The 26290-nt window shown below is 37.1% G+C and overlaps 6 protein-coding genes across 9 annotated transcripts; 4 read left to right on the top strand and 2 right to left on the bottom strand.

The window, feature by feature from the left end:
- The first annotated feature begins 3433 nt into the window (after nt 1-3433).
- LOC111804964 (E3 ubiquitin-protein ligase ATL6-like) lies at nt 3434-4985 on the top strand. Its single transcript, XM_023689812.1, has one exon. The coding sequence runs from the start codon at nt 3656-3658 to the stop codon at nt 4787-4789; it is 1134 nt and encodes a 377-aa protein (XP_023545580.1). The 5' UTR covers nt 3434-3655; the 3' UTR covers nt 4790-4985.
- Nucleotides 4986-8072: 3087 nt separating this feature from the next.
- LOC111805149 (signal peptidase complex subunit 3B) lies at nt 8073-12656 on the top strand. Its single transcript, XM_023690066.1, has 6 exons — nt 8073-8355; nt 8488-8535; nt 10765-10827; nt 11970-12023; nt 12112-12198; nt 12289-12656. Exons 1-6 carry the CDS (start codon nt 8230-8232, stop codon nt 12412-12414), a joined length of 504 nt encoding a protein of 167 aa, XP_023545834.1. The 5' UTR covers nt 8073-8229; the 3' UTR covers nt 12415-12656.
- A 1111-nt stretch (nt 12657-13767) lies between these two features.
- Nucleotides 13768-18132, top strand: LOC111805148 (alpha-crystallin domain-containing protein 22.3-like). Of its 3 annotated transcripts, none has more exons than XM_023690064.1 (3): nt 13768-13896; nt 16914-17275; nt 17465-18132. In XM_023690064.1, the coding sequence occupies exons 1-3, from the start codon at nt 13880-13882 to the stop codon at nt 17698-17700; spliced, it is 615 nt and encodes a 204-aa protein (XP_023545832.1). In that variant the 5' UTR covers nt 13768-13879; the 3' UTR covers nt 17701-18132. The 3 variants fall into 3 exon arrangements, with proteins under 3 accessions (XP_023545832.1, XP_023545831.1, XP_023545833.1); XM_023690063.1 differs by having other exon boundaries at nt 17462-18132; XM_023690065.1 differs by lacking the exon at nt 13768-13896 and adding an exon at nt 15831-16310 and having other exon boundaries at nt 17462-18132.
- Nucleotides 18133-18377: 245 nt separating this feature from the next.
- On the bottom strand, nt 18378-20268 carry LOC111805145 (putative pentatricopeptide repeat-containing protein At3g05240). Its single transcript, XM_023690058.1, has one exon. The coding sequence runs from the start codon at nt 20245-20247 to the stop codon at nt 18550-18552; it is 1698 nt and encodes a 565-aa protein (XP_023545826.1). The 5' UTR covers nt 20248-20268; the 3' UTR covers nt 18378-18549.
- Nucleotides 20269-20470: 202 nt separating this feature from the next.
- LOC111805147 lies at nt 20471-21562 on the bottom strand. 2 transcript variants are annotated; one of them, XM_023690061.1, is made up of 2 exons: nt 20829-21562; nt 20471-20553 (listed from the first exon to the last, which is right to left on the bottom strand). In XM_023690061.1, exons 1-2 carry the CDS (start codon nt 21487-21489, stop codon nt 20546-20548), a joined length of 669 nt encoding a protein of 222 aa, XP_023545829.1. In that variant the 5' UTR covers nt 21490-21562; the 3' UTR covers nt 20471-20545. The 2 variants fall into 2 exon arrangements, with proteins under 2 accessions (XP_023545829.1, XP_023545830.1); XM_023690062.1 differs by lacking the exon at nt 20471-20553 and having other exon boundaries at nt 20782-21026; nt 21126-21562.
- Nucleotides 21563-22269: 707 nt separating this feature from the next.
- LOC111805146 lies at nt 22270-26222 on the top strand. Its single transcript, XM_023690059.1, has 7 exons — nt 22270-22452; nt 23654-23748; nt 23837-23916; nt 24012-24067; nt 24141-24253; nt 25253-25314; nt 25890-26222. Exons 1-7 carry the CDS (start codon nt 22329-22331, stop codon nt 26179-26181), a joined length of 822 nt encoding a protein of 273 aa, XP_023545827.1. The 5' UTR covers nt 22270-22328; the 3' UTR covers nt 26182-26222.
- The last annotated feature ends 68 nt before the right edge of the window (nt 26223-26290 follow it).

Genomic DNA, 26290 nt, shown 5'->3' with positions numbered 1-26290 from the left:
ACCAGACCAAACAAAAATTTCTCGAGCATTCCAAACTTAACCCTAGGGTTACTCCTCGAGGTCGGTTTTAGTTTTGAACTTCTAAATGAAAAACAAAAGGAAAATTCTAAGCGAGTTCAAAAGTCCTTTGTCAAAGAATAATCAAANTTGGTATAAAATAACCTTATCTAATTTAAAAGGAATTTTTAATTTTTTCCATTTTTCTTAGAATTTGTCTTTATCTTCAAATCTTTGAATGGAATATAATCATATCAATCCAATAATTTAATTTTTATTCTTTTTCTCTTTATTTTCTTTTTAATAATTTTAAATCCACTTCTTGGAAAGAGCCTATAAATATAATATAAATTATTTTATTTGGTTTGGTCAAACTTTGGTTGCTTGGTCAACGGCATAATTCAAAACACTCTCCCAACTTTGGGCGCCTAATGCTTACAACCAAACACACCCTTATTTTAATGTCTTTAGTCAAACCCTAATTTATTTAATTCTATTTAAAAAAATTGTGGTCTTTTTAAGTTTTTTTTAATAAATAAATAAATTTTAATTTGGTCCCATTGACATTATCTAAGAGAATATAAATTTTATTTTAATTAATTAGGATAATAAATAATTCTTAAGATTTTTATAATATTATGGACACATTATTCATCACTTAAATGTTCATAAAGTTAAAAACATTGATGTTTTTTAGTATTTTTAATATTATAAATATGAGCTAACAAAATTGCCTTTATTTAAAAAAAATAATAATTATTACATAAACTCAAGTAAATATATTTTTTTAAATCGGAATATTATTTAATTTCTTATTGATGAAATATATTGAATAAAATTTTTAATTTTATATCTAATAAATCTTTAAATTTTTTATTTTACGTCAAACCAGCATATAAAAAATTAATTTTTTAAAAATTAAAACTTTCATATTTTTAAATTATATATATTTTTTTAAAAAAAATTAGAGTGTGTGGCAAGGGAAGCGTGGAATTAAAATTTAAAAAATATATATATATAATGGTTCATAGGGGAGGTGGGACCAGGCAAGAGGGGGGCAAAAAAGTCAAAAGGGAAATTAAAAAAAATTAGTGAATTAAATAAATAAAAATAAGCGGCAGAATTGGCTCTACTCTACTTGTACATTCCGCCACCTTTAGCTGAGCAATTTTTTGAATTTACATTTTTATTATTATTATTATTATTATTATTTAAATGGAATTTATATTTATTTTTCTTCTATTCTTCTAGAAGCTTATCCTGTGCTTTCTTTCTCACTTGCAACCTCCATTCCATCACCAATGATCTAATCATGTTGACTTTCTCAAGTCCCTATATTTCATCGAACCCCTAACGAATATGTAAATATCATGATCGTCTCAATTCGGTAATGTCTGACGTGGCTTCCTCGGACCTTTTATTGTATTAAATTACTCAAATTTACCTCACGTGCTTGTGTTGAGAAGTTTCTTGATCTCACTTCTAATTGCAGAAGCGTACATGAGTTGGGTTCGGTTGGGTTAGAGAAATCTTTTGGATCAACTTGAAATTTTAGGTTAGTTTGGCTGGTGACCCGAGCAATCTGAATAGAGTTCCCATCCTAACCCTATATTTAAAAAAAAATGTCACTTATCTAATGCATGTTACATTAATAACTAAAATTTCATACGGCTCAAATATTAGACATTCAGATGTCACAACAAATCCCTAACATCAATTACAAAAACTAATTTTCATAATTATCTTCAAATTATGGTTGAGTTGTAACTCTATTTTCAAGTTGGTCAGGCTGACTCGGACAAAAAAATTTCAACTTGCGAATCGACCCAAATTTTTCGATTTTCCAAAAATTCAACCTAACCCAATCCAACTTTTATCGTTTGGGTTGGTCGGGTTCTTGGATCATATGAACGTTCCTATTGGATTGTACTCTTTAGAGCTAGCGTATACATCGATAGAGTTAGGGTGACACTTGTGTGATATCAGTCAAAAAACACTTTTATGACTATGTTAATTCGAGACAAAAATACCTGCAGAACAATGGATTCAACCTAGACTTTAACATAAATTAGTTCAACATGACACATTTTCTTCGAAAAGTCAATAAACTATGGAAGATTGGCCCGGTTAGGTTTCTAATGAGTACCTTTAATTTAAAACGAAACTTACTTTCGTAGAACAAATTCAAGAATGTTCGATAAGTAAAATGATGTAGAACTCGTAAGTTAGGTAGGCCTATAGTATGTCTCATAATTATTGAGTAGGTGACCTAACTAAAAAGAGGAATGCATTAAAAAAATCATAAAAAAAGTTCAAGCTTTTTGTAGAAAGATTAGTGTTTAGAGAAACCAATAAACTTTTGAGATATTACATTTATTTATGAAAAAAATAAAAAGGAAAAAAAACCCAATTGTTTTCCTAGTTGCTCACAGTCCACTTCTCCACTTCTTCAGGGATGAGCGTCCTCACTATTGATCTGTGTCTAACTTTGATACTATTTGTAACAGTTCAAGTCCATCTTATATAGTTTACTTTGACCGGTTACGTATCGTTGTCAGTCTCACGATTTTAAAATATGTTTACTATAAAGAGGTTTACACATTTATACGGAATATTTTGTCCTCCTCTCTGATCGATATAAACTAAAAAGAAATAAATAAATAAAAAGTGAAATTCGTGTATAAGAATTCCACCACATGGAACGCCATCCACGACAATTGGCCACCATTCCAAGTTGTCACTCTTTCACCACCGCCACCCACTCCCCATCTTGTCGTATCACATTCATTCTCTTATTTATTTATTTATTTTTTTAATATATATTTAATACATTTAAATCTTCTAATTTAAATATAATTCAATTGGTCGAGATCATAAATTTGATCATAATTTGAATTTTTTTAATTTCATATCGGTGCAAAATAAAATTATTTTAATCGTTAAAAAATATTTTCCGTGAATGTGATGAAAAATCTAATCAAAATTTAAGGTTAATTTTAATTATTTAATAAAAAAAATTTATGCTTTATAAAAAGTTGTATAATGATATTTTTCATGAAAAATACTGAATTGTTTCTCGAACTAAATTGTTATAATTTTATAAATTAAACTAAAATGTTGAATTTTGCTAATATTAATAATTTAGAGAAATAATAATTTATATTCTCGAAAATTAATAAATTATAAGGACCCAAATCTAATTAATGTAAATTAGTGAGTATAAAAATTTGAGTGGGTTTTTTTTTTTAAAAAAAATAATTTTATTTAAGTGATTTTATTCTAATTTTAAAAAATAAATTATCTAAAATAATAAATTTATAGAGGAAAATTAGAAAATTTGCAATAAATAATAGAGATATAAAATAGAATTGAAAAGAAAAATACAGATAAAAAAAAATTAGGTATTTTTCTCCCTCATACGTGGGGCCCACATTTGAAGTCCAAATCACCCTCGACTTTTTCTTGTTCAACACGACACCGTTTCCAGCGTCTTCCTACTTCCTCCTCCCCCACACTGATTCCTCTCTCTGTTTTTAAACCTTCTACCTTCCCTTGACTTTCCTCCGCCGTGGCTTCCTCCTCCACCAACCTCCACTTTCTCCCATAATAACCCGCTCCTCCTCTTCACCCTCCCTCCAATTTCCGAGCAAACGAAACCATGGCCTCTTTCACCGCCGTCCACGCCGCCCTCTTCTTCCTCCTCTCCGTCTCCGTCTCCGCCCAATCCCAATTCTCCCCTGACCCCAGATCCGACCCCTACCAGTATCGCCTCAGCGGTTCCATGGCTGTCATCATCGTAATCCTCATCGCCGCTCTCTTCTTCGTCGCTTTCTTCTCCGTTTACTTACGTCACTGCAACGATTCCCAATCCAACTCCGTCCGCCCTGTCACCGCCGCTGCTCGGTCCCGTCGCGCCGCTCGTGGTCTCGATCCGGCCGTGATTGAAACATTCCCGACGCTAATTTACTCCGATGTGAAACAGCATAAAATCGGTAAGAGTACCCTAGAATGCGCCGTTTGCTTGAATGAATTCGAAGATGATGAAACGCTGCGTTTAATCCCTAAATGTGACCATGTGTTTCATCCTGAGTGTATTGATGCTTGGTTGGCTTCTCATACTACTTGCCCTGTTTGTCGCGCTAATTTATCGCCTCAACTCACTGAGTCCGTCCACCGAGTTGAAGATTCCGCCGCCGTAGTCGACTCGGATGAGAACAGAGGAGATATTGAAGCGCAGAACAACGACGTCGTTTCTGAAACTAATCCAACTGCGGCTCCACCGCCGATTCAAATACCAGTTGAATCGGAGTTGAATACGACGACGGCGGCTAACAAGTCGTTGAATCGTAACCGTACACGTGGATCCCGCTCCAATAGATTGCGGTGGTTATTCCCCCGGTCTCACTCAACTGGCCACTCCTTGGTTCAGCCCGGGGAGGACACCGAGCGGTTTACTCTCCGGTTGCCACTTGAAATAAGGAAGCAAGTAGTGAACCGGAAACTGAACCGGGCGACGAGTATGGTAATTCTGGCAAGGCAAAGCAGCTCAATGAGAGGATACCGGTTCGGTTCAGGCGAAGGGAGTAGTCGAGGGAAGTATTACCGAAGACTTGAACGGTTGGACCGGACATCGAAGTCAGACCGGTGGGTGTTGTCAATTACACCGCCGTTTTTTACTCGTATGTCATCGATGAAGACTCCCCGGGGAGGGAGTATCCATGGTGAACCGGGTTTGGGTCGAGAACTTGGACAAGGAAGTTCCACGGCCGAGTCGAGTAGGCTTCCGGTCTGAAATGGTTTATTTTTTTTTGCCACAATTCATNAAAAAAAAAAAAAAAAAAAAAAAAAAAAAAAAAAACTTAAGAATTCTCCAAGGGAAATTTGTTTTTTGCTTCATATAAATTCATATACACCAAAAATGTGTATAAAATTAAATTTCTTGTTTATTAGTATTCTTTCTATGGTTAGCATATAGTTTTAGTTGTGTCAAATGTGTATCATAAATAATGTAATAATTATTTTTTTTAATTAAAATTAATAAAATTTTAATTTTTTATTGGGTAGATATGAAAAATGTTAATTGGGATTAGGAAATTATTTAAATTATTTTCAAAAAGGTTAATTAATTATTGGATAATTAATGAAGTAGGTTGTCACTTTAATCTAATGTTTGGCAATAGTATTATCTGTAGAACACGGAACTATGTTCACAAAGACATACTGAAATCAGATCAGTTTCGAGTGTTTTTGCAGATTCAATAGATAGTCGTGATTGACTCCTCATCATCGCATGTTGTGTCCCTCTCGGTTCCAATGCAATATTGGAAAGGTCACCAACCCAGCTTTACGAAACAAGGGACAAACCCAGACCCTGTTGTGTCCTATTCTCGTTTAGCCCGTAAGAAATTCTCCACACCCTCCCCAAACCCAAAATGACCTAATTCAGTGTAATATTTCGATCAATCGATTGGATGTGCACTCTGTTCAATACCAATTTAGTTGAATTTTCATTNATATATATATATATATATATATATATATATATATATATATATATATATATATATATTTTGAAACTACTTTCCGAAATTCAAATATTAAATCTTTATTTTCCGAAATTCAAATATTAAATCTTTATTTTAGGGTTTAGAGCATTAATTAATTAATTAATATCTACACTAGAAGACACGTTACATTTAAGCGACAGTAACAAAGTCATAAATTTTATTTTCCCACAAATTAAAGTTATAATTTTTTGTATTATTTGAATAATGGAGAATACAAAGAAAATCCAGCTGTCACCTTTTGACAGTTTTCTTATAAGAATATATTCTCAAAATCTCTTCTTCTATGAAATTTCCTCTTTATCAATCATCATACTTTTTTTTTTTTATTATTATTATTAATTTTAATATTAAAAAAATATTATTCCAAATTTTTTAATTTTCTAACCATGTCAAATTCACGAAAAAAAAAATAATTTTTATTCGACTTTAATTCAACTTAAAATTTTTAATTTCGTGACTTCGAACTCTGAATATAAATAATTTAATTTTTCTAATGTAAAAAAATTATAAATTCATTAATTTTAATAAAAATAAAATTTTGCACAAAAAAAAAAATGATAAAAAACAAAATTCATAATTTTCAAAAAAAAAAAAAAATCTCCAATTGATATTTAAATATATATTTTATACTGAACGTAAAAAAAATTATGATATTTTCAAGCGAGAATTTACGAAGGGTTAAAATTAATAAGTTTATGTTAAAATTGCAATATTTATCTAAGTTTGTGATGAACTATAGAAAATTGAAAGTTAATCCTTAAATACGGAAAAAAAAATTATACATCATTATTATTTTTTTGTAACCTAAAAAGGAATCAGAATCTTTAATTTAGAAAATTTAAATATATAATCCTATAGAGAATAATCTTTAAAAAAATAATTATATAAATGGAGAGATATTATTATTTATAAAAACTTTGGAAAAGTTAAATAAAGTGTGCATTATGTAAAGTGTGCAACAAATATATCTTTTTAGAAATTAATTTTTAAAAATAATATTATAATTTAACCATAAAAGAAAATCATTTGATTATGAAATATTGTAAATGAAGAATGTTTTTATATCTAAATTAATTGCGACACCCGAGTAAATGAAGGGTACATAAATTAACCGAATCCACATTCGAATGAGCGGTAGTTATGTATCGTTGTTAGCCTTAATTTTATAGTTTTAAAACGCATTTAATGCCCTTATAACCTTTATCTAACCAATGTGAGATCTCACAATTCACCTCTTTTAGGGACCAGCGTCCTTATTGGCACACGCCCCAAACCCACCGTTAGCAAATATTGTCCGCTTTGGTCAATTACATATTGTCGTCAGCCTCACGGTTTTAAAATGCATATGCTAGGGAGAGGTTTCCACACCGTTTAAAGCAAGTGAAATCTCATAATGTGAGTGAGAAGAAAGTATGTTGAAAGGATCTATATTAGTCTGTGGGGATAATCTTCACTATATCATAGGAGATGTTCTCTCCGAATGTTTCAATTTTCATACTCCACATTTTTTGTACTAAAAAATATATATCGTAACTTGAAAACATTGATAATACCGAACGTGGGTTTATAAACAAGTGGTCAAGAATTTGAACTTTTGAGGGGTTGAGTACATGCCAATTGTCGTTGAGTTACGCTTATATTGCCCGAATACTAAATTTTACTTAAATAACATATTGAAAACATGAGTATAGTTTAATAGTAATTAACATATTTTCCCGTGCGAGCATTACTTACTTTTTCGCTTCTAAGAGTGAAGACTATCCCCACGAATCAACACGAGTTCATCCAATATGTTTTGTCCTCACTCACATGCATCTTAAGAAAATCCTGTGGAGGAATTCTTTTAAGCATTTTTTAGTTATCATATCCTCATGATATCTCTTGTTCAAATGTGATATCAATTCATTTATATACCTTCTTTTACTCTCTTAGCCCAGGCACAACGACGCAATTATCAAAGGTGCGCTCTACCACTGAGCTAATAGCCCGTCGTGCGGGCCTCCTGCGGGAGCCCGCTATGCCAGAAGCGAGAGAAACCCCATCCCTCTCTTTCCTTTTTTGCCTCCATGTCGCCACATGGGGATGTAAAAAAGGGATCCTATCAACTTATTCTGACCTAGGATAATAAGCTCATGAGCTTAGTCTTACTTCACCGTCAAGAAACAAAAGAAGACTTCCATCTCCAAGTTTAACTCAGACGTAGTTCGCTTCTTTTTGGGTGTGAAGCAATGTCAAACCGAATATTACAATTTAACTTTTTGATATTTAGGTTTTATAAAATTATAGTTATTAATGTGACGGAGAGTCGAGTTACACGTTAGGTTATAAACCTAATAGGTTCATTCTAGTAGCAAATTTGATGGAAGAAATTTTGGGTTGGTAAAAAAAAAAAAATGTTACCCACACCCATATAGAAAAAATGAAAAATTTTCCTCCTTGGAGTGGGTACCACCATTGATTCAACGTATTTCCTCCAATCAAAGATCTCAAAACTGCCAGATCATGCGACCCCTCTCTTTCTCTCTGCCCTGTTCGAGCGAGACTCCATTTCCTTTCCAAGTCTCGCATTGTTTCTTCTCCTTTCTTTTCCCTCCCATTGCAAGTTCATAGAATTTCGAGACGGCTGAGTAATTGGGTGAAGGAGAATCAAAGAAACCAATTCAAAATGCATTCATTTGGGTACAGAGCCAACGCTTTGCTGACCTTTGCGGCCACAATACTCGCCGTCATTTGTGCTATAGCTTCCTTCTCCGATACCCTCAATTCGCCTTCACCCACAGCACAAGTTCAGGTCTCTCTTCTCGTTTCCCTTCTTTCTGGGTTTTCCCCCTTTAGATCTGTGCTTGAATTCTCTTGGATTTTTGGTTCGATTGCGAGACCCATTTGGTGATTTGATTTGGTTTTCTTGTTTTTTGGGTCTTAGGTTTTGAGCATCAACTGGTTTCAAAGCCAACCCAATGGAAACGATGAGGTATAATCGATTACGCCTGTTTCTTGTCTCTTGAGTTTGTGAAATTTTGTGTGAGAAGAGGGATTTTTAGGTTAATTATGTAGGGCATTCCAGTTTCCTAACGTGTTGAGTTTTATGACCCTTTTCTTTATCTTGTGTACTATATGATTTTCTATTTGATCTGATGAACTGGGACAGTTGTGTCTCTAAAAATTGTGTAGAAGAACCAATTTGGTTATTGGAGACAGGGTAGGGCATGTAGCTTAGAATGAGCAATGATGTGGTATTTCCTTGTTCGAATCCTCTCTCGCGAGCCAAAAACGGAAGAGTTTTCCCTTGGGTGTATGAAAATCATGGTTGGGGAAACTCTTCTGAGCTTCCTTGACATGACTATGAAATGTTTACGAAATGGTTAGGATATGGGAACGCTGTATGTATTTATACATTGTAATATAATATGAGAATGATATGATATAGGTTATGGTATGATAGGTTTGATGAATTGATATAGCTATGATAAGATATGTTGAAGGCACGTTTAGGGATATGCTATGTGACTGTTTATGATATGATATGTGCATGATGTGGAGTGTTATGTCTGAAATTATGTAAATGATATGATATGGATGCAAATGGTTTAATGGAGTCTCAAAGCTTGTCAAGGCTGATCATCTCCTCTTTGAAGACCCTCTAGTTCCTCTCAAGCCAAAACTTCCATAGCCTTGCCATAGTATCATTAGACCAAATAACTATGGCCTTACTCCTTACTCCTTAAAGAAGTACAAAAAACGTGAGATCCCACATCGGTTGGGGAGGGAACGAAGCATTCTTTATAAAGGTGTTGAAACCTTTCCTTAGCAGACACGTTTTAAAAACTTTGAGGGGAAGCCCGAAAGGGAAAACGTGGGCTTGGGCTGTTACAAAAAATACTCTATGCAAACTTGAAAATAGTTATTGCTAGGCCTTTTTGTTGTTTCTTCTTATCTGATGGCAAGTCATGTTTCTCTTTGTTGAAGGATGGTGGGTTGGCTGTAATCTTGAATAGGAGTCTTTAAGAGATTACTTTATGTGAGATCTCACATTAGTTGGGGAGGAGAACGAAGCATTCTTTATAAGGGTGTGGAAACCTCTCCCTAGCAGACGCGTTTTAAAATCTTCAGGAGAAACCCGAAAGGAAAAGCCCAAAAAGGGCAATATCTGCTAGCAGTGGGCTTGGGTCATTACAAATGGTATAAGAGCCAGACACCAGGCGATGTGTCAGCGAGGAGGCTGAGCCTTGAAGGGGGGTGAACACGAGGCGGTGTGCTAACAAGGACATTGGATCCCGAAGGGGAGTGAATTGGGGGATTCCACATTGATTGGAGAAGGGAACGAGTGCCAGTGAGGATGCGGAATCCTCGAATGGGGGTAGATTGTGAGATCTCACATTGGTTGGGAAGGAGAACGAAACATTCTTTATAAGGGTGTGGAAACCTCTCCCTAGTAGACGCGTTTTAAAACCTTGAGAGGAAAACCCAAAAGGGAAAGCCCAAAGATGACAATATCTACTAGCGGTGGGCTTGGGCTGTTACAACTCTTAGTCCTATGAAATTTTAAATACCTTTAGATACACAAATCATGAATTTTAAAGTATATGAAGAGCAATTTATTAAATACCTTAAGGTACATGAAAGTAAAGATCTTATGGGATAGTATAATAAAGGGGTCTTTTTCACTCATTCGTAAGCAAGTAAGTAAAGATCAAGGAAGGCTTAAACTAAAAGAGGATTCTTTTTTCTTGACCTTTTTTGAAAGAACAGGCTTCTTTTAACGAATGTGTCGGTACGAGATTGAGTACGAATACTTTTTTCGTGGAGTCGATAAACTTCCAGCAAAATTCCCCCATAAGCTAGACTTCCATGACTCCATCATCTTCATGAACCAGTCAATTTTCAAGGCTTTTGATGAATATGTATGCAATTTTATCTCCTACCTTGTACAGTTACTGAGTAATTACTAGATTCATGATCAGATCTCTAAAGAGATGATATATGATTCTTGTGTTCTTATTTCATTCATGAAACGGTGGACTCTGTGCGAGAGCGATCGATAGCTAATTATCCCGAAACAATGTAATCCTTTTTTCTTGAGGATACTTTAGTTCTTCGCTGCACTTTTTTCAACCAAAGTGCTTGATAATGAGATGATAATCATAAAACAATGCAAGCACCTTTTGTTGATTATTTGAAAGAACGTGCCTTCTTTTTGCAGGTTAGCATGACTTTGAACATATCAGCTGACTTGCAGTCATTATTTACATGGAATACAAAGCAGGTGCACTGGCAACTAATTTTCCTCTTTTATTCTCTAATAAGCCTTCGCATAGAGTATTGTTGGTTATTTATGATAGTTATAAATAATGAATTGATATAACTTGTTTGTTTATTCACACGATACATAGTTGAGGACGAATTTGATCTAAAACTTCACTCAGATAGTGTAACGGTCCAAGCCCACCGCTAGCAGATATTGTCCTCTTCGGGCTTTCCTTTTGGGCATCTCTTCAAGGTTTTTAAAATGCCTTTGCTAGGGAGAGGTTTCCACACCCTTATAAAGAATGTTTTGTTTTCCTCCCCAACCGATATGAGATCTCACAATTCACTCCCTTTATGGCCCAACGTCCTTGCTGGCACTCGTTCCCCTCTCCAATCGATGTTGTTCACCTCTCCAATCAATGTGGGATCTCACTATCCACCCCCCATTTGAACCCAGCGTCCTCGTTGGCACACTGCCTGGTGTCCACCCCCCTTCAGGGCTCAGCGTCCTCGCTGGCACACCGCCCGGTGTCTGGCTCTGCTACCATTTGTAACGGCCCAAGCCCACCGTTAGTAGATAGTATCCTCTTTGGGCTTTTCCTTTCGGGCTTCACCTCAAAGTTTTTAAAACGCATGTGCTAGGGAGAAGTTTCCACACCTTTATAAATAATGCTTCGTCCTTCTCCTCAACTGATGTGGGATCTGACAGATAGTATCCTCTCTATCATAATCATTCTTTTTGCTACATACTCTCTGACTTGAGCCCTCCCACCAATCTAACTCACTAGTTACATTAAAGCCCACCCCTTATGTTGAAGCTAAATGCTAAGTCATTCTCCCTTCACTCTCTTCTAATTACTACCATCGGGGTCTTTTATCAGCCTCGAACAAACTTTCGTCACGCCTGAAGTTAATAGCATTTCTAATAGCCAGACGTCCATTCTACAGAGGGCGGTCATCGTGGCTTCTTGCCAATATTTGTGTATTCTGTGAACTCCGTCGTTCAAGTCAATAATAGTGTCGGGAATCGCATTGGTTTTATCTGTTTCCATTCATATTTCCTAAACTACAATGAAACATTTCTTTGTTCAAATTTGTCAGTGTTATATTTTACCAAGCAGTGAACTGATTGCATAATCTTCATTCTAATATGTGGAACAGGTTTTTGTGTTTCTTGCTGCTGAATATGAAACCCCAGCAAACTCCTTGAATCAGGTGAGTTTCTGTTTCTTTTTAAGTTTCATCTCTTTTGGCAACTCAAACTTCCCATCAATTTAATCCCTTCCTGAAATATCCTCTGCAGATCTCACTTTGGGACGGTATCATACCTTCCAAAGAGATAGCCAAATTTCAGATCCATACTTCAAACAAGTATCGTTTCGTTGATCAGGTGCGTCGCCTCCGACCCTTTTGCAAAACTTCTCCAACCAATTTAGTTTAGCCAAGAGTGACTAAGTTGGATATCTATCTCCTTATGCAGGGAAGCAATCTGAGAGGCAAAGAGTTTAACTTGACATTGCATTGGCATGTGATGCCAAAGACAGGCAAGATGTTTGCAGACAAATTGGTGATGTCTGGATACCACTTGCCAAAGGAATATAGATGAGGAGATTTCTCCATTCATTGTAATTTCTGAACTAAACTTTTACATAGGCTTTAGCATATCACCTTATTAATCAACAACGTTACAAACACTGAACATTTCCTGAAGGGAACAGGAAGAGGAGGAATTGAAGTGTGGCGTTTTCCAAGGCCATTATGAATTGATATAACACAGTTTGGTTCTTTTTTCCCCCCTCCATGTCTCAATTACATAGTCTTTGTGGTGGCAGATGGCCCTAAATTTAGGTACTGATCTACATGAACTCCAAATATGAGTGATCTCTTCTTAAGATTTGAGTATTTATAATTACACCACCATAACTGAAGCAATGGAGGAGTAAATCTTGTACTTGTAGCAGCTACTGATTCCCCCCAATCTTCTTCACATGGTTGTCTAGGAAGAAATAGCATTGCTGGACCAAATTTCTTTTCCACAATATTAGAGTCAGATGAGTATTACGTGAAACACTATGAACAAATGTTAGTTGTAGATCATCAGGAGAGAACGGTTTATTTGATGTATTGTCTGTAGGTTCAAAACCATTGAGTGAATGTACCAGCTTAAGTCCACCGCCAGTAAGTATTGTCTTTTTTTATTTTTCCCTTCCAGGTGGTTAGCATCTTGGTTTCGTTGTGTGCAATCAATTGCTTTGTAGTCGGCCGGCGACATTTGAAACATATTCCTGTTTCCATCAAGCACTCAGCCTCAATTCACCTTCCTGCTCACGATTACCCGAGTGTCCACGAAGGTTTCGTTTCGTTCTAGTGGTATTCCTATCTAGTCTCTTTCCCTGCTTTGGAGTGTCGGGGCATTTTGGGTAATCTCTGTCTGTTTCCCTTTTCTATTTATGCATGTCCATCAGAATGATAATATGCAGTGCTTCTGCGTACACAGAGGAAGCTTGGGCTATGACAAAGCTTTGTAACTCATATGAGATTGTCTATGAAGCGATTTGTCTCCATCTTCTTTGTACTAACAAACTCCTGAGCGATCATGTTGTAGGGCAATATTTGACCATCAAATGACCAATCCAAATTATCCTAATTAAAATCTTGGGTATGAGATAGTCTTATCGAGATGTAGAGGAATGTCGAAGACCATCAAATGTTTGAATAAAGTTTACTTTCATTAATTAAATTATTAATTTAAGAATTTAATTAACCTTTTTCCATTGGCGGTCTTAGTTTCAACTTAACTTCGTGAACGTTACAAGTATTGGTAAAATTTAAATTTAAATTTTGGATATTAAATGGATAATGCGATTTAAAATCCAAATTTAGAAATTAAAACTAAAAAATAAAATAAAATAAAAAACCGACGTGGCCATCTCAGCCCTATTCAATGCTGCTTATAAATTGAACATCCACGATCACTTCTCTGTCAGTGTTACTCGATACGTTGACGAAATCGGAACTTCCTCTTCCACCTGCTACTGCCACAAGCTTTCAAACTCTCCGGCGGCTCTCCGATGACTTCTCCGGCTAGGTATATTCTTCTCTTGATGTTTGATGTGACTATCGTATCTTTGTCTCTGTATCTGTCTGTTCTCTTTTAAATCATCGGTTAATGTAGCAAAGGGGGGAATATCTCTTCTCTGATTAATTATGGCCTTCTTGTTATTTGTACTTGAACATTATATTTATGAAGAAGATGAGTATTCGGGTAGAGGTTTTTGGTGATAATGAGAAATGAACTGTAGTTTCAGATTTTTACGAAGAATTGATGGAAATTTTTGCGTTCTGTTCGTTTGGAAGTGAATGTAGGTATATGTAGGGATCGTTTTTATGTGTTTTTCTTCTGAACTAGTGCTTAATGGTGAGTGCGAACTAATGGTTTTGGGTTTGCTTAAGAGGGGAACGTGGTGAGATGAAAATCTGGGAGAGCTTTGTTTAATATCTGAAGCATTCCTTATAAGGGCGTGGAAATTTCTCCCTAGTAAGACACGTTTTAAAACTTTGAGGGGAAGCTCGGAAGGGAAAGCTTAAAGAGGACAATATCTGCTAGCGGTGGGCTTGGGTTGTTACAAATGATATTAGAGGCAGGCACCGAACGGTGTGCCAGCGAGGACGCTAGCCCCCAAAGGGGGTGGATTGTGAGATCTCACATTGGTTGGAGAGGGGAACGAAACATTCCTTATAAGGGTGTGGAAACCTCTCCCTAGTAAACGTGTTTTAAAACCTTGAGGGGAAGCTCGGAAGGGAAAACTCAAAGAGGACAATATCTACCAGCGGTGGGCTTGGGCTGTTATATCTATAGTAGATGTCCGGGGATGAGCCATAAGTGCTCTCATGTATGGTTCTGTTCATATTTTGGGACGAGTTATGCTATTTGGTTGACATGGAATCGAATCGATGGTAAGACGACCCTATTCAATACACTTATTACCAAAGGGAATGAGAACCTTCCAACCAGGCAGAATGGAAAATTCTTCCAAGTGGATATAAGATCAGTGAGATTCTGAGAATATAGTCCTTTAAAGAATTTGTACATTTGCACCGACTAAAAGCAGTAAAAAGCACCTAGTCTAAGAAGTAGTCAAAAGGCTTAGCTTTGTCATTGAAAAGGCGGTCGTGTCTTTCTCTCCATAGAATCCAGCAGAAAGCTTTGTCCGAAAGATTCAGTTCATGGGTTCATGAGTTCTTTAGTGTGCCCGTTTTAAAAAGACTCGGACCGGGGAATACTGTAATTTCTCATTTGGAAAGTATATTTTCAGACTTCCCTTAAATTTTGCCTTAGCGGGTCAGGTCAAATAAATTAGTGTTGAACCATGAGGTTTTGCATAAAAGCATAGAGGTATGTTTATTGAGATGCATTCTAATTCGTTTGGTCCATATCCAACTTTTAAGAAACTTTCATGTATTCTGGAATTTGCTCTGCTTCTAGATGGTGTTTAGAGAACTTTTATGCTTTATGAGATGCATTCTAATTCGTTTGGTCCATACCGATGTTTTTAATTGCTTGTCCTTGTTGAATTTTGTATTAGTTCTAGAGGCTTATGTCCATTTGTCAACAGATTTTAAAATCTAGTTGAGTTTTTTTTTTTTTTTTTGCCTGACAAGTCTCAGGTTCAGAAGCCAAATTAGGCATTATAATCTTAACCCTTACCCCAAATGTCACCCTAAATGTTAGATGTTTGAATCTTTATCCACATCTTGACCTAAGAAAAAGGTCGACTCGGGGCAAATTATCACTAATAATCTTAAATTTTAAGATATTTTCTTCTTAACCTTTTCTTAATCATAAACGACAAGCTTCATATATTCTGTATTACAGCATAAAGTAAATGAGTGTTAGTTTCTTAAAAGTCGGCTATGATACAAGGGAATTGCAAATGTATGTACATTGTAATGAAACATGTATTGTTCTGATTATCTGTTTTCTGAGGAAATCCTATGTAGGGAATGTTAACAACTTAGAATTCAAATTAACTGTTATGACAATTAACCAAATTTGATCAATTTTGTTCTTTGTTCACTTGCAACCCTAGTATGTACCTCTTTCTTGGAAACTCACACCTTTCTCTATGAATTTCTATTTGTTTGTCTCGTTCTCTCTCATGCTCATGAATACTCACCCAGACATCCAAATTCACATAATATCTACTGATAGCATAGGCCATCGTTACAGTATTTGATAGTCCAAGCATATCATTAACCTCGTGCCATTTTTCGTAGCGTTGGCATACTCATTTATATCTGTATCTGTCCCTGTAGCTTAGCCTCCAGGCATTCGCCTTTGTCTTCTTATGTAGTAACGTGAATACAACGCTGGCTTTGGAAAGAAACAAGTACATTAAGTGAATCCTCTCCGTGACATTTTGGCTGCTGTTTGAGAAAAAGTCATTTGTGCTTGAGAAATTTATTTTTTCAAAGAGACTGTGTAAGGAGAAATTGTTGGAGGTGGGTGTCGCAATCTGCTTGTATTTCTTTCACAGCCCATCTTCCATCTGTTGTTTCAACCATATCAGCTTCAAGACTAAAATATCCTTTCTTTTTCCCACAAATTTTCTCTTGACCAAATTGAAAGCTTAGGCCGAATTATATATTTTTGTTATGCTATCATACTTTCCTATCTTTTACTTTCTACTTATGATTATGCCTTTGTTCATTATGTCATGTGTCTCATATCATGCTGGTGACATCTTTTATGTTCTTCTCCCTACTCTGCGAACATGATACTATATCACATGCACACAAGAGGATAGAAATTTCCAACACAACTTTTGCTTTTGGCAACGACTGTGTATTAATCTCAGACCTCTTATATTGAGATTGTATTAGATGTCTATGTTTCCCTCCTCACATTACCATTAAAACACTTCCAGGGCGATTTTTTACTTATGAGTTAATTGTTCTTATTGGACTTGAATGGTGATTGAACATCCTGATGTGAGGGAGATCCTTTTTTTTTTTTTTTTTTTTCGTCCTTAATGTTTGTTCAATGAATGGTATGACAGAGAGCCAGCAGACTATGTTGAGATCATATTGCTCCTTGTATTGCAGGGTTGAGGAAACAAGAAAAAATGAGGCAGAATCATTAAATATTCGACACCGCATACTCAATGTGGCTCCCATCAATAGCATGCCATATATTGGTCCACCTCTACCACACAGCTACGTTCCTTCTTCTCCACGAGTTGAAGATCCGGAGGCTATAGTGAAGGTTGGACCTGCTATGGTATATTGTCCTCTCACGACCAGTAAAAAATGGGATCATATTGTATCTGCCTCCAAAACTGGGGTCTCCCTCACTGGGACTGCAGCCATGGGACAAGTTGGTCCAGTCATTGGACGTGTGGACATTGGCGAGAACGAGAATTCGTACTTCTTCCGTGTTTCTCTTCCAGGGGTGGCTAGAGATCAAAGTGAGTGTTTGTTGAAACTGATCAATTTTTTCTCACTTCGCCGCCATAATGTGCAACGTTTCGTGTTATTTGTAATATGGGAACAAGATTAGTTTTCTTTTCTGTTTTTCATTGTCGCAATCACATCGAGTTCTGTTCGGTGCACATGAAAATTATCTATCTGACCAGACTATTGTTTCATGGCAGCAGACAGCTTCAGTTGTGACATGGAGCCGGATGGGAATGTCAAAATAAAAGGAGTAACAACAACAGGGGAGAGCATAGTATGTAAGAATTCACAAGTATTTCGGATGCAATCTAAAAATCTATGCCCACCAGGTCATTTCTCTATCACTTTCCAGCTACCGGGTCCTGTCAATAACCTACAATTTTCAGGTGCTTTTGGTGCTGATGGGATTTTAGAAGGCACTGTACCTAAAAGGTGATAACAGGCTTAAAATGATTTTGGGGTGGAGGGTGTGGTAGTGGGTTATAATACAGAGATGATTTAGGCTCATTTTGGTATGTTGTTTAGGAAAAGGCCTTTCTGTAGAAGACAGTTATTCATTAAGAAACATGGCCTATTAGGAAGGAAGTTAGATCATTTTCTCTCTCACAGTTCATAGAAGGAGATGCTTTGAAAGGACCAGCTTAGTTTTCTCGTCCAATCTCCCAGAAATTCATCACAATGCTATGGAATTTGTGATTTTGTTAAAAGATCTGATGTATAGATAACAAGCGACTAGTTCATTTTACTATCCAGTTTCATGATCTCTGGATCTCTCTCTCCATCTGTGACTGAAACTGTGTAACAGGTCACATAGCTGAAAGAACCTCACTTTTGTTACAAGCATCAAGTAAATTTGGTTTCGTTTTTACTCCGAGAAAACAAAACAATTGAAATCGTAGCAGAAGTTGAACGATTTTGGATTCAAGTCGATTTCAAGTAAACCTTATGATCCAATTAAAAATGGTTGAATGATTCTAATCATTCTGGCACTTTTGACATGCTCACGACCAGCTTTAAGAAGAATTCAAGTCCTATATATATTTTTTGCTCGGATTTGTGGCTCTGTCGGATCTTAAGCGAGATTTGTCTTTGCCAACCAAACCTCGCTTGTTTGGAATTCAAGCTTGTTCGACAACACACACATTGAAATTGGATATTTAAAAACAATCAGTACTTGCTATGTTGAAGATTGATCGATTTGACTCGCCCGATTTGATTGTTTTTTCAGTTTCTTAGTTCCGACACGGTAATATGGAACTATTGATGGGTGCAATACTAGCATTAGCTATGAAGGCAGCAACTTTACTTCAACAAGACTGTGCCCAAGAGTTTTTCCTATTCTTTTATGCTTTAACATATCTCTAGCCAGCTTCATTTCCTGCCAATTACTGGCTCTAGCATATATATTTGATAGAAGTACATAAACACCACTGCTGGAATGCTTTAGCTCTGCTATGTGACTTTTCACTCTGTTGGCAAGGCCTACATTTCCATACATTTCACAGCCATTCAGAATAGAACTCCATATTGTTGCATTAGGCTGCATTGGCATTTTCTTCAGGAACTCCTGGGCCTCTTCGAACTGACCTGCTCGACTCAAGAGATCGATCATGATGCCATAATGCTCCATAGTAGGCTCGATACCGTAAACCTCAGTCATGGAGACGAACTGTTGCTGACCTTCTTCAACCAGCCCGAGATGGCTACATGCCCATAGAACTCCAATGTAGGTGACCCGGTCAGGAGCAACGTCAGCTTCTGCTTTCATTCTTCTGAACATATGCAGTGCTTCTTCGCCTTTGCCGTTGATTGCTAAGCCTAGTATCATCGTCGTCCAGGCCATTACGTCTTTCTTCTGCAACTTGCTGAAGATCTTCAACGCAGTATCTGCATCTCCAGCTTTGGCGTACATGTCCATAAGAGCAGTTACAATGGCAACGGATTCGCCAAAGCTCGTTTTTAACACACGAGCATGTAGACTTCGCCCTGTTGATTGAAACCCCAGCTGGGTGCAAGCACTTATCACACTCAGAAATGTTGCTTTATCAGGAACAAACCCAGCCAATCCCATGTCATTAAAAAGACCTAACGCCTCCACGCCTCGACCATATTGACTATAAGCACTGATCATCGAATTCCAAACGACCAAGTTCCTTTGAGGCATTTTGTCAAACAGATTCCGAGCAGTCCCCAACTTGCCACATTTTGCATACATGTCCATGATTGCAGTTGCAAGTATTACATTGAAGCAAGAGTTTGTTTCGAATGGATCGTAACCAAGTTGGCAGAGATGATTGTGAACAAATTTTCCAGCGTCGATATCCCTGCAACGAGCGGCTGCAGCCAAGGCAGTGGCCATGGTGATTTCATTAGGCTCCACACCTTCATTCTCCATATCTTGGAACAATCTCAAAGCTTCACTAGCCTGATCATTATTCACAAACCCTGCAATTAATGAAGTCCAAGCGACCACATTCCACTTGGGAATAAACTCAAACACCTTCAGCCCAGAACTCAAATCTCCACAAGAAACATACATATTAAGCAAACAAGAACAAGTATACGAATCTAATTCAAACCCAGTTTTCACAATTCGACTGTGAACGCCTTGCCCGTATCGAAGAAGATTGATTATGGAGCACACTTTCAACACAAAAGGGAAGGTGAAATGGTCTGGGGAGAAGCCTTTACGCTGCATTTCTTCATACATAAACAGAGCTTCAAACTTGTCACTGCCATTGCAGTAGCCTTTGATCATTGAGTTCCATATGTAGACACTGCGCTGATCAATGCCATCGAAAACTGATCTTGCGTATTCGATGTCACCCAGTTCGGAATTTGCGCAAAAATCAATCAGTCTGCTGCAGGGGATTATGTTCTTGATGAATGAAGTTGTAACCATCAGGCTGTGTATTTGCTTCAACTCCTTCATGGTTTTGCATTTCTCCAAGAAACTTATAATACTGTAATAACTCTGCTTCATTATCTTCGTTTCTCAAGCAGATGGGCAAAGATTGAAGATCATAGAAATGGACTAGAAGTGAAAATTGGATTTTTTTCGTCACTCGAAGAAGGAGAGCATTGAAAATGGAAATCGAACAAAAAGGTTCCTTAAGTAGGACCTACCGGTCTTTACTTGCAACTCTAGTCCAGGTTCTTCTATCACTATAGTTTACTGCTCTTCAGTGCTATAGAAAAAAGGGGACGGGTTGCCGGACTTGTTGAACATATACCCTGCAAAGGGTAGGAGTTTCGTTCTTTCAACACTCGAACAAGACCTCTTAGCTGCCTGTTCGAGAAGGAAATCACAAATGACTCTCTAGATAGAGTGCATTGGTTGCAGCAGCAGTGTTCTTGGCTGCTTGAAAACTTGGCTTTATCACACTCGATAGCGAGAAACTTTATAATCACTTTTAGAACTAGTAAGAAAATTAAGGAGAACAGAGGTTTCTATCTATCAATTACGGGTAGGTACACCCAGTCCCAATCATTTCATTTGAGAAGAAAAAAATTGCTTATATATAATATATAGGTAATCGAAGGGCTATCAGAAAATTTTCTTACCTTCAATTTTTCTTCTCAAACTCTTGATCTTTGGACGGTAAAACCCTAATTTTCCAGCCCATTTTTGCACCTCAGATCTTCTCAATCCCAAGGCAATCAAAATGCCGAAAAGGCCAAATCCCCAAACGAAATGTTTCGAAATCCCACTTCTCTGCCACAATTGAATCAATGCAACGCTAAACAGAGCAAATCCAAGAGCTCCACAAATCGCATCGAGCTCAAAATCAGTGAAAACGCACAAAGCAAGACCACAAAGAATCAAAAACCCAATCAACAATGGGGTTTTCTTCCTCTTACCTCTCCATCCATCATAGCCGCCTCCACCAAAACTCCTCCACAACCGCGAACCACCTCCATTACCATTTCCGCCGCTCAATTCCGCAACGACCAAATCCAGAGGCGGCGGTAAGATCTTAAGATTGGAGGCAAAGAGAGACGCCAATTCAAGCACTAATTTGGTCGATCTCAGAAACACGGGTCTCCTCCTCTTCTTCCTGGCGCAAACGATCGATGTTTGAGCCCGAAATCCATCGGAAACTGCAACAAGGGTCGAGAGAAATGGCGAGTTGGATGGAATTAAGGGGTTTGAAATGGTGAAATTGAGAAGTGGGTTGAAGAAAATGGAGGGATTTGAAGAAGGAGCTATGGCTGTGGTCTGCATTTTACTCTGATGCTTTGCCTCTCGGCCGAAGGGATCCAGGAAATGACCAATGAGAATGACCGTTGGGATCCACTCTTCGGAGTACACAATTTTTTTTTGAAAATTTACCCTAAATTCATCCCCTAATTTTGATATATATATATATATATATATATATAATTTAAAATTCTAATAAAATGAATTTTACCATTTTATTTATATTTAGATGCACATTATCCCATATAAAATTAACTTTTGATTTTGTGTTTTTTTTTTTATTTTTAAAGTTAATTACCCAAGTTTTTATATTTGTATTTAATCTCGACGTTGGATCTTAGCACTCCAAAAATCTTGTCGGTACAAATGATTTAGGCATGTAATTGGTTTAAAAAAACTAGCTATGGAACTACCGAGCACAAAGGGTTAAGGACTTATCCAGTATCAAATATCACACTGTTCGAGGAACTACTGGAGTATCTAATCTCATTCGCTCCCCTAGCGTTTGTCTCTCAGCGTCAATGTTGGCCAAGTCATAGCCATATAAAGAATGTCTAGTAAATTCTTTTTATTTTGTATTTTATAAATCTTTAATATATTCTTTTTTTTATTTAAATTAGTTACAAATATAAACATACCAAATTTTATTATTATATAAATTTTAATTTATATATAATATTAAATTATTTTTGTAAAAAATTTGGGTTATATAAAAAATATAATTCGAAAAACTAAAAAAATCTAGAGTTATTAGTTGAAATTTATGTTATAATTATAATTTAATCTAATTTATATAAATTGTGAGTCGGCATGTCGTTCAATCGAATTGTCGTTCTCATTGTAAAGCCTTGTCGGAAAGGGCCATGGAATTGCAGGGCACTGCGCCATTGGAGATGGAGACAAGCAGTTCCTCTTCCGACGATACGAACCCTTGCCCGATCTGCCTCGGACCCATAATTCAACCTTCCTATCTCGACAAATGCTTCCGTACGTCCTTTTTTTCTCTCAATCTGATTGTTCTTTCGTATTTCTTGAATTTTCCGGACATCTGAACGGATAATTAATTTAGAAATTTTGTTTGTTTCTATGAATTAGGGTTTTTTTTTTTCGTGTTCTTATGGTGATCGACTTGAAATTATCCCTTTATGTGTTACTGTATCATCAAAAGAACCACTCTGTTGTCCTTTTAGGGGATTTCGGCTTTTAGCTCTCCCCAGTTATTGAGGTTTCCGCTACTGTTCTTTATATTCAATGGAAGAAACTGATGATTATATTATCATGAATGATAGAATTAACTGGTTTCATTGGGGATGAAGATAAATTAGCTAATTCTTTAGCTTTGGAGTGGACTTAAAGTTTTTCTGGAGATGCTCTATTCGATCCAATATTCAGTTCTTTAGTGATGTACGTTTTAGACAAGCAATTTGGAGTGTATATTATGACATCTTCCTGTTCGGGAAAAACAGAAACAGCTGCCAGAGTGCTATGGATTTGAGAGATCCCATATCGGTTGGAGAGGGGAACGAAACATTCTTTATAATGGTGTGGAAACCTCTCCCTAGTAGACGCATTTTAAAAACCTTGGGGGGAAAGCCCAAAGAGGACAAAGTATCTGCTAGCGGTGTGCTTGGATTGTTACAAACAGTGTAAAAGCCAGACACCGGACGGTGCGCCAACGAGGATACTAGACCCCAAAGGGAGGTGGATTATGAAATACCACATCGATTGGAGAGGGGAACGAGTGCCAGCGAGGACGTTGGGCCCGGAATGAGGGGTGGATTGTGAGATCCCACATCGGTTGGAGAGGCAACGAAGCATTCTTTATAAGGGTGTGGAGACCTCTCCTTAGCATATGCGTTTTAAAAACCTTGAGGGGAAGCTCGAAAGGGGAAAGCCCAAAGAGGACAATATATGTTAACGGTAGGCTTGGGCCGTTACAGGATTTCTTTGATATGATGAATGTACTCAAAGATAAACTCCGTTAACGTCTTTGAGATGAATATCTTCATTTAATTTACTTTTAATGTACTTCCTTTTGTAAGTTTGGGTGAACTTGATCATTTAATTTGCTCTAACGAAATTATTCGATCATTCATGTTAAGTACGATATACTATTTAGCAAAAAGGAACATCAACAAACTTCGCTAAGGAGTTCGAAAGCTTTTAATTCTATTTCTCTGTCTTGCAGATAAATTTTGTTACAATTGCATTGTGCAATGGACTAAAGTGGTTTCTGGAAAGCACTCCTGCACACTTTCATCCATTAAGTGCCCTTTATGCAAGGTACTATTTTCTTCCCCTGTTAATCTTGTCTTAGTTTAGCATTCCATACTCTGTATAGCATTTCTTATTTTTTACATTTAATCAACAGACAGAAAGTCCTTCTATAATACATGGATTAGATGGACATTGTTTCCAAAGACATTATGTTAATCAGGATTTTCAGGATAGGTATCTTCCTGTTGATACTTCCCCTAGGTTTTCCTGTTCTATTCTTATTTTCTGTGTTTTAATTGACTATGGATTATAATTGATGTTATTTGCAGTTTTATCTTATCAAAAGCTCAAAAGTATAGATTACAGTGCTATTATACTGAACCAGGTTCGTTTCGGCGTTGATGCTCCTACATTTACATCAGGATTACTTGGATTAATGAATTTCGCTGTACGTGTAGGTTTCTTGGATGACATATTCAGTGTACAGAAGTATTGGAAGTTACGGAAGTATCTACAGGCAAACCAGTGGCTCGAAGTTTGGTTGAAAAGGGAACTTCAAGCTTTGATTCAGGTTCCTGACTGAGTTTCTTACATTGCATTTATACTTCTATGGGTGCTGTGTTCTTTGTCCCCTTCTTTTTACTGGAGAATGGTTTACACCCAATGTCGAACAAAATTCTCAAGACTAAAGAGGCGGGTGGAAAGGGAAAAAGCTTTCTTTTCCTCGTTCCTAGGTTATCCTATGGTCAGATTCTTGGGGAAAAGGATTCTTTTACTGCACCAGTAGTTAATGAAATTCTTAATTCCAAAACGGGACGTGGGCATGTAAAAAGGGTAGGAGAGGGATGGTGTTTGTAACGGCCCAAGCCCACTGCTAACAGATATTATCGTCTTTAGGCTTTTCCTTTTAGGCTTCCCCTCAAGGTTCTTAAACTGCGTCTGCTAAGAAGAGGTTTCCACACCCTTATAAAGAATGTTCCGTTCTCCTCCTCTATCGATGTGTGATCTCACAATCCATTCTCCTTTGGGGCCCAGCGTCCTTGTTGGCACACTGCCTATGTCCGGCTCTAATACTATTTGTAGCGGTCCAAGCCGACCGCTAGCAAATATTGGCCTCTTTGGCCTTTCTCTTTCGAGCTTCTCCTCTAGATTTTTAAAACTCGTCTGCTAGGGAGAAGTTTCAACATCCTTATAAAGAATTTTTTGTTCTCCTCTCCAACCGATGTGGGATCTCATAGTGTTTTTCTCGAGCACAATGACCCCTAGCTGGTTTCACTCCCTCTATGGAGGATTTATCTGTTGACTGAGGATTTGAGAACTCTGTTTTATTTCAATGGTTGAGAAAAACTATATGTATTGTGGACGTGGGTGTTGTGGCTGTCGAAAATAGGCAAGATGAGGTAAAGATATGTCTGTAGACTGTGGGGATGGATTACTGTAGACTAAACAGGATAGCAGTGGCAGGTGTATGATACCGTTTCTATGGCACAGTTTCTTGATTGATCCATTCTGTTCTTATGTATTACTGTTCCTTATGGATGATGACTGATAGTCTCTTCCCTTTTTACAGGAAGAAGATGTTGACATAATTATGCACCACCTACTTGGTTCAATTCATTCATTTTTTAGTAGGTAATAACCATCCACAATACCCTGCTCCCATATACCTATCATTAAACGTCATTTTTATGCTTTTCATTCGGGTTTGGCTGGTAGAATACCCCTAGTGACTGTAACAGCCCAAGGCTACCGCTAGCAGATATTGTCCCCTTTGGTCTGTTACATATCGCCATCAGCACGATTTTAAAATGCGTTTTTAAAAAGATGTGAAGCTGATGATGATATGTAACGGGCCAAAGCAGACAATATCTGCTAGCGGTGAGTTTGATCTGTTACAAATGGTATCAGAGTTAAACACTGGGCGGTGTGCCAGCGAGGACGTTGGGCCCTGAAAGGGGGTGGATTGTGAGATCTCACATCGGTTGGAGAGGGGAACGAAACATTTCTTATAAGAGTGTAGAAACCTCTCCCTAGTAGATGCGTTTTAAAACCGTGGAGTTGACAGCAATACGTAAAGGGCCAAAGCAGACAATATCTACTAGCGATGGACTTAAGTTATTACGATCACCTATCCAAATGAATGTAAATATTCATGGTACCTGATTACACTCTGAAACTTGCTTCTTGTTCTTTGTTTTTCCTCAAAGAAATGAACCTAGGTATCAAACAGAAACTCCTCAGCTGAAGAGGGACAGGTTTAACAGCATGATCCTTGATGCAGCAAAGCCATTCCTGTCAGAAAGAGCGGACCGGTTCGTGCTCGAGTTGGAGCTGTTTCTTGCTTCAGGTTTAAACATTGAAGCCTATGATTCAGTTTACTTGCAACGGCTGGGTTGGAACAAGCCTGTCGGACCCAGCATGGCGGTAGAAGATCTTGGACACGAACCTGTAACTCCATACTTGTTTATCTTTGACTATGACCCTGATGATGGTGATTAAACAAGTTCTTATGAAATTGAATTGTTTTTTTGTGACAATAACTCCTGTGTTATCTCCCCACCTTCCTGTCTGAGTTTAATGAAAAGTTGGTCGAATCTGATGATAACTT

The sequence above is a fragment of the Cucurbita pepo genome, chromosome LG11, assembly GCF_002806865.2.
Source record: "Cucurbita pepo subsp. pepo cultivar mu-cu-16 chromosome LG11, ASM280686v2, whole genome shotgun sequence".
In the NCBI taxonomy this organism is placed as follows: domain Eukaryota; kingdom Viridiplantae; phylum Streptophyta; class Magnoliopsida; order Cucurbitales; family Cucurbitaceae; genus Cucurbita; species Cucurbita pepo.
This window is presented reverse-complemented; position numbering and strand designations above follow the sequence as displayed.